Here is a 13,591-nt window from a genome sequence, read left to right as displayed (position 1 = left end):
TGGCCCCTGGGACCTACCAGGCAGCATCTGCCCCTGTCACTCTGAGTGACCTGGTTCAGGTCTCCCATGTGCTCCTTCTTTGGAGCATCATCCTTGTGACCCTGGGCTGTGACATCCCTCAGTTTCTCTACCATTAAATGGAAAAAATAATCTTTATCTGGTTCAGCTGTGGTGAGAGACAGTGGTGGGTAGACGAACTTGACAGGGCAGTGGGTTCACCGTGGGGAAATGGAAAATGGAGACTCTCATCCCTCACCTCCTTATCTCTACACACCAACTAACCCTTCCTGGGGGGCTCTGAGGGACCTGCCTCTCTTGTGATTGGCTGGGTTGATGAAAGACATAGTCACTGACCAGTAACAGCCAGGGGGAGTTTGAAGGTGGGGTTCAGTCAGACAGTTTAGGGGCTCCAAGGAGCCAATCTGGGTTCTGAGTGCAGGAGGTACATAAACCAAGAGTTGCTTTAGGAAGCCGCCACTGGAGCTACCTGCAGGGGAATGCGAGTGGAGAGGACCTTGGGCTGCAAGGGGACCTCAGCCTGCTGCAAAGCCCAAGCACTAGTTCTCAGTGAAACACTCAGTATAACTCATGTGAATTCTGCATGGTGCCCTCCCCCAAGCATGTGCTCAAACAAACCTCTTTCATCTTTTTAAATTTTTATTTATTTATTTATTTATCCTCACCCCAGGACATTTTTCCACTTGTTGTTCAGATAGAGTGGGAAAGAGAGGAAGAGAGAGAGAGAAACATTGACGTGAAAGAGACACATAGAGTGGCTGCCACCCGCACGACCAACCAGGGCCGAGGACAAACTGCAACCGAGGTACATGCCCTTAGCGGGAACCGAACCCGGGTCTCTCTGGACGACAGGCCAATGCTCTAACTGCTGAGCCAAACCGACCAGGGCAAGCCTCTTTCATCTTAAGCCTAAGCCCAGAGATGCACGCAAGGCAGGAGCACCCCACTCATACTGATGAAGGAAGTGACCATCAGAGAAGTGACAGCACAGGCCTCGGGACACTGGAAGTGTCAGGCAGGCTTTGGACCTCCTGACTACAAGTCCACTATTTTTCTATTTCCTGAGGGAATGGGGTTCCTGAGGGAAAGGAGGTGGTTGAGGATGACTCTTTGGTTTCTAGCCTGTGCCTTTTCTGAGATGGGGGGCCCTGGAGGAGATGTAGTTTTGGGGGGAGATGAGTAGCTCAATTTGGGACATGGTGAGTCAAAGAGGCATGGTTGGGGCATGAGGAGATCCAGAGTAGAAAAGAAGTATGGCCATGAGGTGCTGCTCAGTCTTCCAGACCCAAATTCTTTTTTAAAAATGCTTTTATTGATTTTAGAAAGAGAGAGAGAGAAACATGGATGAGAGAGAAACATCTATTGGCTACCTTCTGCACACCCCCTGCTGGGGATCGGCTCCACAACCTGGGCATGTGCCCTGACCGGGAATGGAACCAGTGACCTCTTGGTTCATGGGCTGATGCTCAACCACTGAGCCACACGACCAGGAAGCCCCAAATTCTTATATCCAGTCCCTCTGACCTTTATGTATTTTTAGCCATCACCCCATGAGAGGCCATGGGGGCCAATCCATACAGTCTCCACAAAGGGTCTGTCATGGTTGGACAGTCCTATGCCAGGACAGGGCAGGAAATATAGCCAGGCACTGGGTCAGGCACCCCCATTTCATGGTTCAGGGGTTGGAGAGCAGCAGTAACCCCTGGAATGGAGTTGAGGAAGGTTCCAGGCCCAGAGCCTTGGGAAGCTGATCCTTTCTACCCCCACAGAGGGCATCTGAGAACAGAGCCATGAGGAGTCCCTAGGGGAGGGCCAGGCAGGCGGGAACAGCTGCAGCCCAGCCAGGAGGACAGCAACCAGCTGCTGCTGGGGAGACTGGCCAGGGCAGGTGGGGTGGGCATGTGAGTGGCAGAGCGTGGGAGCAGGCGGCAGCCTCGAAGCTGGGTTTCAGGCTTTCACACCAGTTAACTGTCAGCTTGGTCAATGCGAGCAGATGGGGGAGGGGCACTGCCAGCTCCCTTAGCAACAGCCCAGGTTATGAGTCCTGCCTGTGGATGGTGCTGTGTGGACTCCTCTGCCCAGAGTGCTCGTTCACATCATCACATACACAAGATGGTGCCAGTAAGAGACAGACCAAGACAGAAGTTCACTCTGAGGCAGCTGGAGGTGGATGTGAATCCCAGGCCTGGCACAGAGCCCTTAGTTTGTCACCTAGGCAGACCTCCCAGCTTGACGCTCCCTCCACCCTGTTAGCCCTTCATCCAATGCAAGGAAGACATCAGGCACAATGAGGTTTATTTTAAAAAAATAATTTATAAAAGACCACTTGCTTCTGTGTTTTAGGCAGGCTTCCAGCCTCAGCTTAGGAGCACGGGGGCCAATGCTCCTTCCACCAAGGAGCTGGGACAAGCAGCAAAGGGGACGTGGGGGAGGCCTAAGAAAGAGGTTCAGGGGCCCAAGATCTCTCTTGGTGTAGGGAAGCGGGGAGGATTCCAGCCAAACCCCTGAAATCAGGACCAAGTGCCAAGGCCCAGGAAGCCGACCACAGTTCTACATTCAGGCTATTAGAATGCTGGCCATGACTCCCAGGGCAAGCAAGAGCTGGGCCTTGAACTCTGGATTGGGAACCCAAGGACAGACCTGGAAGCTTCAACTAGGGACCACAGGACCAAGGACAGACCTCCCCAAAGCACAATGAGAGATCTGGGACAACCCTGAAGTTGGACTGGGGCTGCAAAGGTAAGGACCACCAGGCAGCAACAGAAATAGAAGGGCCCCAGGCTGCTGGCTGTCCTGCCTACAACTTGTGCCCCTGCTCAAGTCTGCACACCAGGACAGGGGAAGGAATTAGGCCCCAGTGGCAGGGGGTCGTGGCTGAAGACAGAGTCACTGGAGGAGCAGGTGCTGCTGGCATCCCCACCAGTGTGGGAGTAGGGTCCAAAGGTCAGGCGGAGGTCCAGGTACTGTGGGGAGCAGTGTTGGTCAGCCCTGATAGTCAGCTCAGGTGAAGCCCAAAGGGGAGTGGGCAGAGGGACAGGAGAGGAGCAGTACCTCCTCAGAGATGGCCAGCAGCACCTTGTCCAGTGCTTCCACCAATTGCTTGAAAGTGGGCCTCTGAGAGGGCACCGCATGCCAGCACTCCCGCATCAGCCCATACCTGGGAGGGGTGGGCAGTCAGAAGGACCCACGAGCCTGAGTGAAGGGAGGACCTCATGGCCCTGGGTGGGTGTGGGGGATGGGGTGGGTGTGCTGAAGGGGAGGGGTCTAATGAGGGATGGGTGGGGTCATTCAGTGAAAGGGCACAGAAGCCGGCCAGGACCTCCCCACAGGGCCTGGGTCAAGGAGGTGGCAGTCACAATGAGTTGGCGCTGACCACTCCCCAAGGCCAGACCCTGAGGCCAAGTCAGAGCAGAGGATGAGGACTGGGAAGTGGGCGAGAGTAGTGCATGGCCTCACAGCTCTGGAGGGCAGTTCGGGGGCCGGTCCATCCGATGCCCCTCCCGCAGCAATGAGAACAGTTCCTCCACAGGGATGCCGGGGTATGGGGAGCCCCCGAAGGTGAAGATCTCCCATAGCAGAATCCCAAATGACCACCTGGAGGCAGGACCAGGACTCAGCAGGGCACAGCTTTGCTCCCACTTCTGGGGCTGGCATGGGGCACCCCGTGGGCATGATCCACCAAGGGGTGGGTGTGGGAATAGGGGCTTTTTTTAGAGTTTGGTCCTACTCAGGTCCCAGGGCTCTGTGACCTTGGGCGAGTGTTTTGCCTTTTCTGTGGGGAAGTACAATGATCCTGGCAAACACTTCAGACCCCCACCTCCCAGGACTCACACATCACTCTGGTGTGTGTAGACTCGGTCAAACAAGGCTTCGGGTGCCATCCACTTGACAGGCAGGCGGCCCTGGGAGAGGAGAGGGCATTGGTGTCTTTCCCACAAGTCCTGCCCTTTCCTCCCCCAGCTCTTCCCTGCCTCCCTCACGTTGCTGGTTTTCTTGTAGTAGTCAATGTGGTGGACGCCACGGGCCAGTCCAAAGTCAGCAATCTTCATCACATTGTCCTCTGTCACCAGCACGTTGCGGGCAGCCAGGTCACGGTGGATGCACTAGGGACAGGGACGGGGACTTGGGCTTACTAGGACACGCATCTCACAGTAACTGGTGGGCAGGGATTATCACCCATTTTACAGATGAGAAAGTCAGGATTCAGAGAGGGGAGGCTTGAGCAGTCCACCTTCAGGGCCCTCATGTTCAGGACCCTCAAGTGCTCTCATGTGGCCTTTTCCCCTGCTCTGCCTACGGGTTAGGGAGTATGTGAGGACCGAATGGGACATGCATTGTCAGCTATGTACAGAAGTGGGGGAGGGGTACAGGATTTAGGGTAATGAAAAAGGAGAGAGAGGGAGAATTTGGAGACACTGAATGCCAGGGGCATAAAGATATGGAGGCGGAGCAGTTGGAAGTGGCCCAGGGTGTTGCCTACTGCCCGCACCTTCCTAGACTCCAGGTACTGCATTCCTCGGGCCACCTGGTAGGCGCAGGAGACCAGGGCGGGGAAGGATAGTGGCCCCTCACTGCTCCGAGGCCCATCAGGGCTGAGGTCGGGGCCTGGGGGGCGTCGGGCCCGCAGGAACTCTCGCAGGTTTCCCTTGGCAGCATACTCCACGATCACGTACAGGGGGCCTGCAAGGGTGAGGGAGACGGGAGAGCTGACGAGGCTGTGCTCCGTGCTCCATCCGCCCCCACCCTGGGCCCACCTCACCCCACCTTCTTGGGTGCAGACACCCAGCAGGTTAATAATATTTTTGTGTTGACCGATCAGCTTCATCACCTCCATTTCAGAGACTAGGTCTGCCAAGTCCTTGTCAGAGGCGTTGTCTGCAAGGGCAAGATGCAGGGTGACTACACAAGGCAGGCTGTGGAGTGGGGGACAGGACTTGAAGTGTTGGACCAGGAGTCAGGAAGATCTGGGCCTGAGTCCTCACTACGCTGTGTAGCCTTGAAAAAGCCACCTAACCTCTCTGAACAAGTCCCTTAACCTCTCTGAACTTTTGGATCCTCTTGTATGAAATGGGACAATAGATCATGCCCTACCTCTCACTGCAGTTTCAAGGATGCAACAAGATCAAAGATGTAAAAGAAGTAGGCCTGCCAAAGAGGAGACCAGGAAACAGGAGAGGGGGAAGTGCTCTGAACAGGAAGGAAGCTTGTCTGCAGGACTTGGCATTAGTCCCTGAATGGGGTGAGACCTCCTGGGGGCGGAAAGCAGGCTGGTGCCCTGAGGTCTGTCTGACCAGGGCCTGGCGTCCATCTGGCCTGAGAATTCAGGGAGCTGCCAGTGGGGCACAGCTAGGGGAGGCCTGGAAGAAGGCTGTGAAGCAGGGCCTGGGCCCTCAGGGCTGACCTGTGGTCCTGGGCCAATGACATACCCTCCCTACCAGATTTTACAATGCACATTTCTCAATCTCTGCCTCTGGGAAAGTGCCAGGTGGCCCCAGCTGTGCAGAGAGGAGGGGGTGGGGGTCAGGGGAACAGAACAGTATTTTGGGCCACTCTTTAGAGAGACCTGGGAGACAGCAGCAAGAGGCCCCATAGTAGATTCCAGGTGTCCTGAGCCCCTTAGGGCTCCTGCTTAGAAGCCGGGACTTCATTTAAGCAGACTGTTCTAGAGTGGTAGAAACAGCAGGACAGAGGTGGGAAGGGCCCTGGGGAAGGCTGAGGGTGTGATTTGGGGGAAATGAGGTGGAAGTCCACACGACTAACAAGGTTACTTGAAGCCAAAGCTTACACAGGGCCAGGGCAGACAGGGGGTATCAAATTCCAGTCACCCCCACTCCTTGTAGTCACCATCATCCCAATGGATAAGATTTTATGCAGCAGGCACTTTTCATGAGCCAGGGCTCAGAGGTAGGTCCATATGAGGAAAGTGAGGCTCAAAAGTGACTTGCCAGGGTCAGTAGCAGAGTTGTGCCCTAGGCCCAAGGGTGGGAGCCCACAGCCTCTTGTGGCCCCCAGTGCTCACCTGATAGCACCGTGAGCTCCTACTTTTAGTCCCAAGGCCACAGTACCTCCCCCAGGCAGCTAACTCACCCTTGAGCATCTTGACGGCCACGGTGCTGGCTTGGTCAGGCTGGGCTGGGTCCATGCCTAAGGCCTCTGCACGCACCACCTGCCCGAAGCAGCCCTCGCCCAGGGGCTTCCCGAGCACCAGCCTAGAAATCAAGGAAGCTGAAGCCTCAACCATCTGGGCATCCTTCCTGCCTAGAACCTGCATCCACCCTCTCACTGTGGCATACCTGTCCCGGGGGAACTCCCACAGCGGGTCCAGAGGGAGGTCTAGACTCACGAGGCCAGAGAGCAAGGGGGGGCTGCTGGAGAAGAGACGGACACCCCGCACCAGGGATGAGCTTGACTTGGCTGAGGAGCCTGACTCCAGGGAGAACTGCAAAGTGAGAGACTTGGTTGGCCTGCTGGCACTGAACTGTGGTGAGATGGCAGGCTGACAGCCTCACTATGGGACACTGGGGTGGGAATGGCATGGTACCTGTCGGGCCAGAGGGAAGCGGGACAACTTCTGCACTGTGGTGAGCTGCTGGGGGTGCCGGCCATGGAGCACCTGCCCGCGATACAGGCAGGCCAGCAGCAGGAGTACTACTAAAGCCAGAGAGCCCGACACGTACAGGATGATGTCTGTGTATCTGGTATCAGGAGCTGTTGCTGTCCATGCAAGGTCCTCCTCTGTCCGCAGACAGACACATAACTGACCAGTCAGTGGTCAAATGACTGGACCCACACCCTCTAACTCAGGCCCTCACAGCTCTCAACACAAACAGGGTGCACACATCAAGAAAACTATAATTATACCCAGTCCCACATAGCCCTGGGTCACACTGACAGTCACATGTTGACATGCAGAGGAGCTGCTACATGCAGAATCCAACACACAAAACCACATGCCATGACCCGAGCTTAGATCCCACAGGCCAAGGAATAATATCCACCCAACAGGTCACAGCCCACTGCTGGATCAGAGTGGGATCCTGCAGCTTCTCCTGGCCTCCTCAGGTGCTCACCTGGCAGCACAGTGAGCCAGGCCGACTGGTAGGAGAGGCCGATGGAGTTGCCTGCCAGACAGGTGTACTCGCCTGCGTCCTCGACCGACACATTACGAAGGTATAGGACCTCCACCTCTGAGCTATTGATGTCTGTTGTCTGGGGATGGGAGACACATTCAGGGGTCACAGCAGGGTCTGGGGCCACACTGTGGCCAGGAAGGGAGCTGGCGCTTGCCCTCGCCCCCATGGGAAAAGGGTAGGGAGGGCTCAGGCACCGCAGGGGCTGGACCTTCAAGACTTGCACATAGGGGAAGCCGTCGGCACCGAAGCTGCTGCCGTTGATGACAATGTGCTTCAGCCACTGGATGTGAGGCTGGGCGTCACTGTACACCTTGCATAGCAGCTCCACGTCACTGCCCACTACAGCTGTGGTGTTGGCCGGGAGCCCTGCCTGCAGGATGGGCCGGTGCGGGGACCGCTCTGGGGGCCGGGCCAGGCCGTCAACCCTGACCAGCGGCACCCACAGAAGTACCCTGCTCACCTGCCTCCAACTTCCCCCCAGCTCAAGGGAGGGACCTTCCTGATTCACAGCTCAGACCTTGTCTGTATCCTGCTTACCCTGCTTAAAACTTCCATGGCTTCCCATTGCATTTGGGGTCAAGGACTTCTCAGCCTAGCATTCCAAAACCCTTCATGGCCTGGCTCCCCACTTAAACACCTCACCTCAGGCATATACCTCCCCACAAATGCATTATAGTCTTTACACCTAACTTTACTCAGCCTATGCCATCTGCCTCATCTCTCCCACCTTTCTTCTTGGCTCCCACCTGCTCTTCCAGACCCACGTTACCCCTGTGCTTCCCTCAGACCCACCAGGACAGTCTGAACAGCTTGAGCGAGTCATCTGAGACCGAGTCCATGTTGCCTGCCAGACTGGGCCCTACCTGAAGGCCAGTTCTGGGCTTTCACCTCCCGCACTGCCTCACTTGCTCTTCCGCTCACCCAGCACGTCCAGCAGATAGCTGTATCGGATGCTGCCCACCGAATTCTCCACAAGGCAGGTGTACGTGCCACGATCTGAGGGCACCACGCTTTCCATCACCAGGCTCCAGTGCTGATGGCGCAGCTGGGGGCAGGGGAAGTGTCCACGAGGAGCCACCGACCCATGCCCATGAGAGGAGTAGGGTGGGAGAGGGAAAGGGCAGGCCAAGGCTAGGGACTTAGGGACAATGGAGAAGCCTCCAAGAAATGTCTGAGCCCTGAGTTTTAACTTGGCTTCTTCCTAGCTGTGCCACCTTGAGCCAGTCTGTGTCCTTTGAGTCTCAGCTTCCTTATTACAGCCTGGAGCTAACCCTGCAGGGTCTCACCATGAGACTAAGCTGCCCAAACTTACTGATGCCAGTCAGTGATGCTTCCTCCTTTACCAATGAAGTCACTTAGGCTGAGAGGCTAAGTCACTTGCTAGAGTGGCAGAGTGGGAACTTGAACCAGAGCTGTCCAAGTCCACAGTCTAGTGCTCCTTCTGGGGCCACACACTGGCTTTCTTCATTAGAGAAGGAATTGGGGGGTTGATTTATAGGTGTAAGGGGGATACTGGGGGAGTGAAAGTGGAGGAGCAGATGGACTTGGGACCCGGAGACTCACCCGAACACCTCCAATGCGATGCTCCCCATGAAAGTCCTGTCCATCTTTGAGCCAGCGGATGGTGGGCAAGGGGTTTCCTGCGGCTGGACAGCGGAACTTGACGGTGTTCCCAGCAGGCACTGCATGCAGTTTCTTCTCCATGCGCTGGGGGTGTGTCCAGTAGGGTGCTGGAGGGGAAGGGAGGACTTAGTGCCCCCAGGATGACTATCTGCTTCCACACAGGTCTCTTCTCAGGGACCAGCTGGGAGGTAGGGAAAATGAGTCCTTGAGGACTTATACTGACCATGCTGTGGGTAAACATGCCTATTTGAAGGGCCACTGTGGGCTTTGGGGTCCTCATCACCATTGCTGGAGGTCAAGGAGTCTATGTTAGGGACAGAGGGAGATATCTGAGGTCCAGGAGAGGGAACGTCTCTCCCTAGGCTCCCCTTAGCCCCTGCCAGACCCCTTACCATCCACAACCAAGGTGACATTGTGCAGGACAAGCATGGAGCCTCGTGCTAGGCAGAGGTAGAGGCCAGCATCCTCCGATAGGAAGCTGGCGATCTCCAAGCGGCCCCTCCAGCCTCGTACCCGGCCGGCAGGTGCCAGGCGAATGCCCTCCTTGTACCAGTGACCACCACGCTCAGCCCGCCCACAGCATAACTGCACAGGCTGCCCAAGGGCCACGGTCAGCTCCTGTTCTTGCTGCTCTGGGCTGGGGGTTAGGCAGGGCTCTGTGGGCCAAGGGCAGAGGTCAGTGAGCCCTGCATCTCCAGCCGAGGCAGCCCCACATATGAAGAACATGCTGTGTGTGCAGGGCACAAGCACCTCAGACACATGCTGGATACCTACTGCCCCTCAACATACACACAACTACATGCTATAGATGTTACACTCAGGACAAAGGCCATGCCTCTGATGCACATCACAAACACGGTGTGTAGCGCACCTGCTGGGCTGGACATGACACTGTCCAAGAAACACACACACACACACACACAAGGCACATGCTATAGGGCCCACACCACACAATACCCTCACAGTGCATACATCACACATGTTGCCTGGGCCTTCCAAACCACACACACAGTGCACAGAACATATACACACTCGCACACACACATCCAATGGGCTCACCACCAGTTCTGCAGCCCAGCTCAGGGCCCTGTGCCCTGTAAGGCCAGTCCTCTTTTGTGGACACAGGGATAGATGGATGTTTTCTGGGAGCCAGACACTGAGTCTCAATGGTTGGGCCATGTCCTGCTGCCACCTCCCCAGGGCCTGGGCCAGGATCCTCTCCAGCTTTGCTCAGTCCCCTCTTGGTGCCCCCTCTTTCTATCCCTGCCACCCTTTCCCACCTTAAAGGTCATACCCAGCTCCATGTCCTCAGAGGCCTCAAAGGACAAAGCTGGAGCCCAGGGCACCCTCAGGAGGACCCCCAACAGGGCCAGCAGCAACTGCATCTTCTTCCTGTTGCTCATGGGGCCCAGGCTGGGCTTCCCACCAGTGGCCTTCCTGAAACAGGGAGGGAGAAGAGCTCCTGCTTCACAGTGCACCTTGGCTGGCACTATTCCCCTATCTTGCAGATGAGGAAACAGGAAATGGCTGGCCACTTGTCCAAGCCGCCCCACCAGGCAGACTGGAAGCAGGTTTGCTGTTGCAGAGCCCAAGGCTGTCCCATAGTAGTTTGTGCAGGGGGTGGGGCAGGGCTTCCTGCTCTCCCCTGGCCCTGCTGAGACCTTGGCACAAGTTCACAAAAAGGGTAGTTTTGGGATTCTTTCCTTGGAGGCAAGCAGAAAATGGAGACATAGCTTCTGTTCATTCTCAGCACACATAATTTATTTTTTGCTGAATAAATGAGTTTATTTTTGAAGAGCAAAAAAAAAAAAAAAAAAAATCTGAAATATAGCACAAGGCCAAACTTCAGCATCTGGATGTTATCCGATCTGATACCCACTCCTTATTAGCATTGCTGACATTTTGACTGGATATCTCCCAGTGACAGGGCGCTTACTACTAACAAGACAGCACACTCCATGGCCAGTTCTTTCTCATTCTGAACCAGAACTGCTTCCTGGGAATACCTCTTCTTTTTTGTGCCCCCACAATTTCATCTTAGGCAATGCAGGCTCTTGTAAAGAATGTAGACTCTTGGTCCTGGCCGGTTTGGCTCAGCGTTTGGAGCATTGGCCTGCAGACCAGAGTCCTGGGTTCGGTTCCCATTAGAGGCAAGTACCAAAAAAAAAAAAAAGAATCTGCACTCTGGTGTCTGAAAGTATCAAGTTAAAATCCTGGCTCTGTAGATAGAACGTTGGAATGGTCTCCTCCCCCATACCCTCCCTGTAACTTTCATCCTGGGTCTGCCCTCAGCCAGTCATCTCCAGTTTCTGTCAGGTGTGATATACACACCCACCCCATCTGATTATCCTTCTCTAAATGCCACCAAGGATGTCTCCTTACCCTCAAAGGAACCCTCAAACCTGAGCATCAGCTAGGTCAGGGGAAGAGAGTGACCAGTGTAGTTCTGGAGACCTATTGGCTATTACCTGGGGCTGAGTAACAGTCAGGTGGCACTGGTGTCTCTGGATCTACCTTGCCCAGGAAGCCCACTGCACCCTCTCTCCTCAGCCACAGCCCATGTCCAGCTCTGGCTCTGAGGCAGGGGGACGCTTAGCTTGATCTGGGCAAAGCCATCATCTCCCTCTTCCCTGGGTTGCCCCTGCAGCTGGAGCATCATCTCTGCTCATCCCCTCTCCTTACCCCAGCCCCACTTTCAGTCCATCCCACCTCCCCTGCCTGGTCCCAGGGCAGGCATAGTCAGCTCTAGCCTGGGTCTTTGCAAACATCTCTCTGGGTTCTTCAGCCTCCACTCTCCAGCAGGGCTTTAAAAATTACAAGTCTGGCCCAGTTGGTGTGGCTCAGTGGTTGAGCATTGACCTGTGCACCAAGAGGCTGCTGGTTTGATTCCTGGTCAGGGCACATGCCCGGGTTGTGGGCCAAATCCCCAGTGAGGGACATGCAAGAGGCAGCCAATCGATATTCTCTCTCATCACTGTTTCTATCTCTCTCTCCCTCTCCCTTCTTCTCTCTCTAAAATAAATAAAGAAAAATAATTTTAAAAAATAAAGAAAGAAAAAGAATTAAAAAAAAATAAAGAAAAAGAATTTTAAAAAATAAATAAAAATTACAAGTCTGGCCCAGCCAGTGTGGCTCAGTGGATTAAGCATTGTCCCATGGACTGAGAAGTCTCAGTTTGATTCCGGGTCAGGGCACATGCTCAGGTTGTGGGCTTGGTCCCTAGTGCGGGGGTGTGCAGGAGGCAGCGATCAATGTTTCTTTTTTTTTTTTTTTTCCTTTATTTATTTTTAAAGAGAGAGGGAGAGGGAGAGAGAGAGAGATAGAAACATCGATGAGCCCTGGCCAGCTTGGCTCAGCGGTTAGAGCATCGGCCTGTGGTCCAGAGAGACCTGGGTTCAGTTCCTGCTAGGGACACGTACCTTGGTTGCAGTTTGTCTCAGGCCCTGGTTGGTCGCGCAGGTGGCAACCATTTGATGTGTCCCTTTCACGTCGATGTTTCTCTCTCTCTCTCCCCCTCCCACTCTATCTGAACAAAAAATGGAAAAATGTTGTCTAGTGAGGATAAAAAAAGAAAACATCGATGAGAGAGAACATTGATTGGCTGTCTCCTGCATGCCCCCCAATGGGGATTGGGCCCACAACCTGGGCATATGTCCTGACCAGGAATTGAACCGGCGACCTCTTGGTACATGGGTCGACACTCAACCACTGAGCCACACTTGCCGAACTCACATCAATATTTCTCTCTCTCTCTCTCTTCCTCTCTAAAACATCAATAAAAACATATTTTTTAAAATTACAAGTCTGCCATGTCACCCCCTCCCCACCAGCTTACAAGTCTTTAATAGATATCTATGTCCTGGGCCTCCCTCCCTGCCTAGGCAAATCTTTGGTCTCAAAGTCTGCCCCTTCAGTACCTTCAGCACTGAAGCCACTGGCTTTCAAAACTGGGCACCTCTTCTCTCTTGACCATACCTTTGTGCCCCCATTTCTCTTCTTGGCTCAGATGCCACTCTCTGAGCCCACCCCCAGTTTCCGTGGCTCCTCTTCTGTAAAATACCCCCACCCTCCCTTCTGTACGGAGCTTAGCTCTCTGGGTCCACAGCTCCGGTTGGGAATGGGGTGGGAAGACCCATGGATGTTATTTCCATCTCCAAGCTACCTTGACCTCAGAGTCCTTAGTAGGGTCACACGCAGACAGGGAGCCGAAGTGCCTGACTCTGGCACTAGGCAGTCTTGAGTTTGCTTCCAACACCCGAACTCAAACGCTGGGGAACCGCGGGCACATGACTGCACCTCTTGGAACCTCAGTTTTCTCATCTCCACTCGGGGCGCGCAGACGCTCCAGCAGCTGAGGGACAGGCTCACTCTTCCTCCTCCACCCCTACTCCGCCACCCTGGGGGGAGGTGCGAGTCGGCGGGTCCCCAGGGAGGGCTGCAGAGACTGACTGCCCGCCCCCGCCTGGGTGGGCAATGAGTAACCAGCTCCTCGGCCAGGGGTGCTCTTTGGACGGAGCCGGACAAAAGGCCCTGTGTGCACTACGGGTTACTGATTTACCGTCCCCTCCACCCACTCTGCCGAGCGCACGCCCGGGTCCCCAGTGCTGTGAAGGGGTAGCTCCCGGAGCCCCACCGCCGCTCGCCCCCTGGCGGCTGGGTGCGCAGCCTGGTTTCGCACCGGGTCCCGGCTCACCTGGAGCCTCCGCGGGCCAGCTCACAGCACAGGATTTCGGCTCACCTGGGTCCTCCGTGGCCTCGTTCTAGCTCCTGCCAGGCCAGACCCCCAAGCCCAGAGGGGACCGAGGACTCAGTCGGGA

At 55.3% G+C, this 13,591-nt stretch overlaps 1 protein-coding gene across 1 annotated transcript; it reads right to left on the bottom strand.

Annotated features, from left to right (window-relative positions):
- Nucleotides 1-2,691: 2,691 nt before the first annotated feature.
- FGFR4 (fibroblast growth factor receptor 4) lies at nucleotides 2,692-13,591 on the bottom strand. Its single transcript, XM_036282014.1, has 18 exons — nucleotides 13,468-13,591; nucleotides 10,069-10,211; nucleotides 9,167-9,430; nucleotides 8,998-9,078; nucleotides 8,715-8,881; nucleotides 8,073-8,196; nucleotides 7,360-7,550; nucleotides 7,089-7,227; nucleotides 6,560-6,753; nucleotides 6,312-6,457; nucleotides 6,106-6,227; nucleotides 4,783-4,893; nucleotides 4,508-4,698; nucleotides 3,999-4,121; nucleotides 3,850-3,920; nucleotides 3,475-3,612; nucleotides 3,070-3,175; nucleotides 2,692-2,981 (listed from the first exon to the last, which is right to left on the bottom strand). Exons 2-18 carry the CDS (start codon nucleotides 10,175-10,177, stop codon nucleotides 2,835-2,837), a joined length of 2,424 nt encoding a protein of 807 aa, XP_036137907.1. The 5' UTR covers nucleotides 10,178-10,211; nucleotides 13,468-13,591; the 3' UTR covers nucleotides 2,692-2,834.

Source organism: Molossus molossus, unplaced genomic scaffold (assembly GCF_014108415.1).
Source record: "Molossus molossus isolate mMolMol1 unplaced genomic scaffold, mMolMol1.p scaffold_m16_p_4, whole genome shotgun sequence".
Lineage (NCBI taxonomy): Eukaryota > Metazoa > Chordata > Mammalia > Chiroptera > Molossidae > Molossus > Molossus molossus.
Note: the sequence above shows the minus strand (reverse complement) of the source record. Positions and strands in the feature narration are given on the sequence as shown.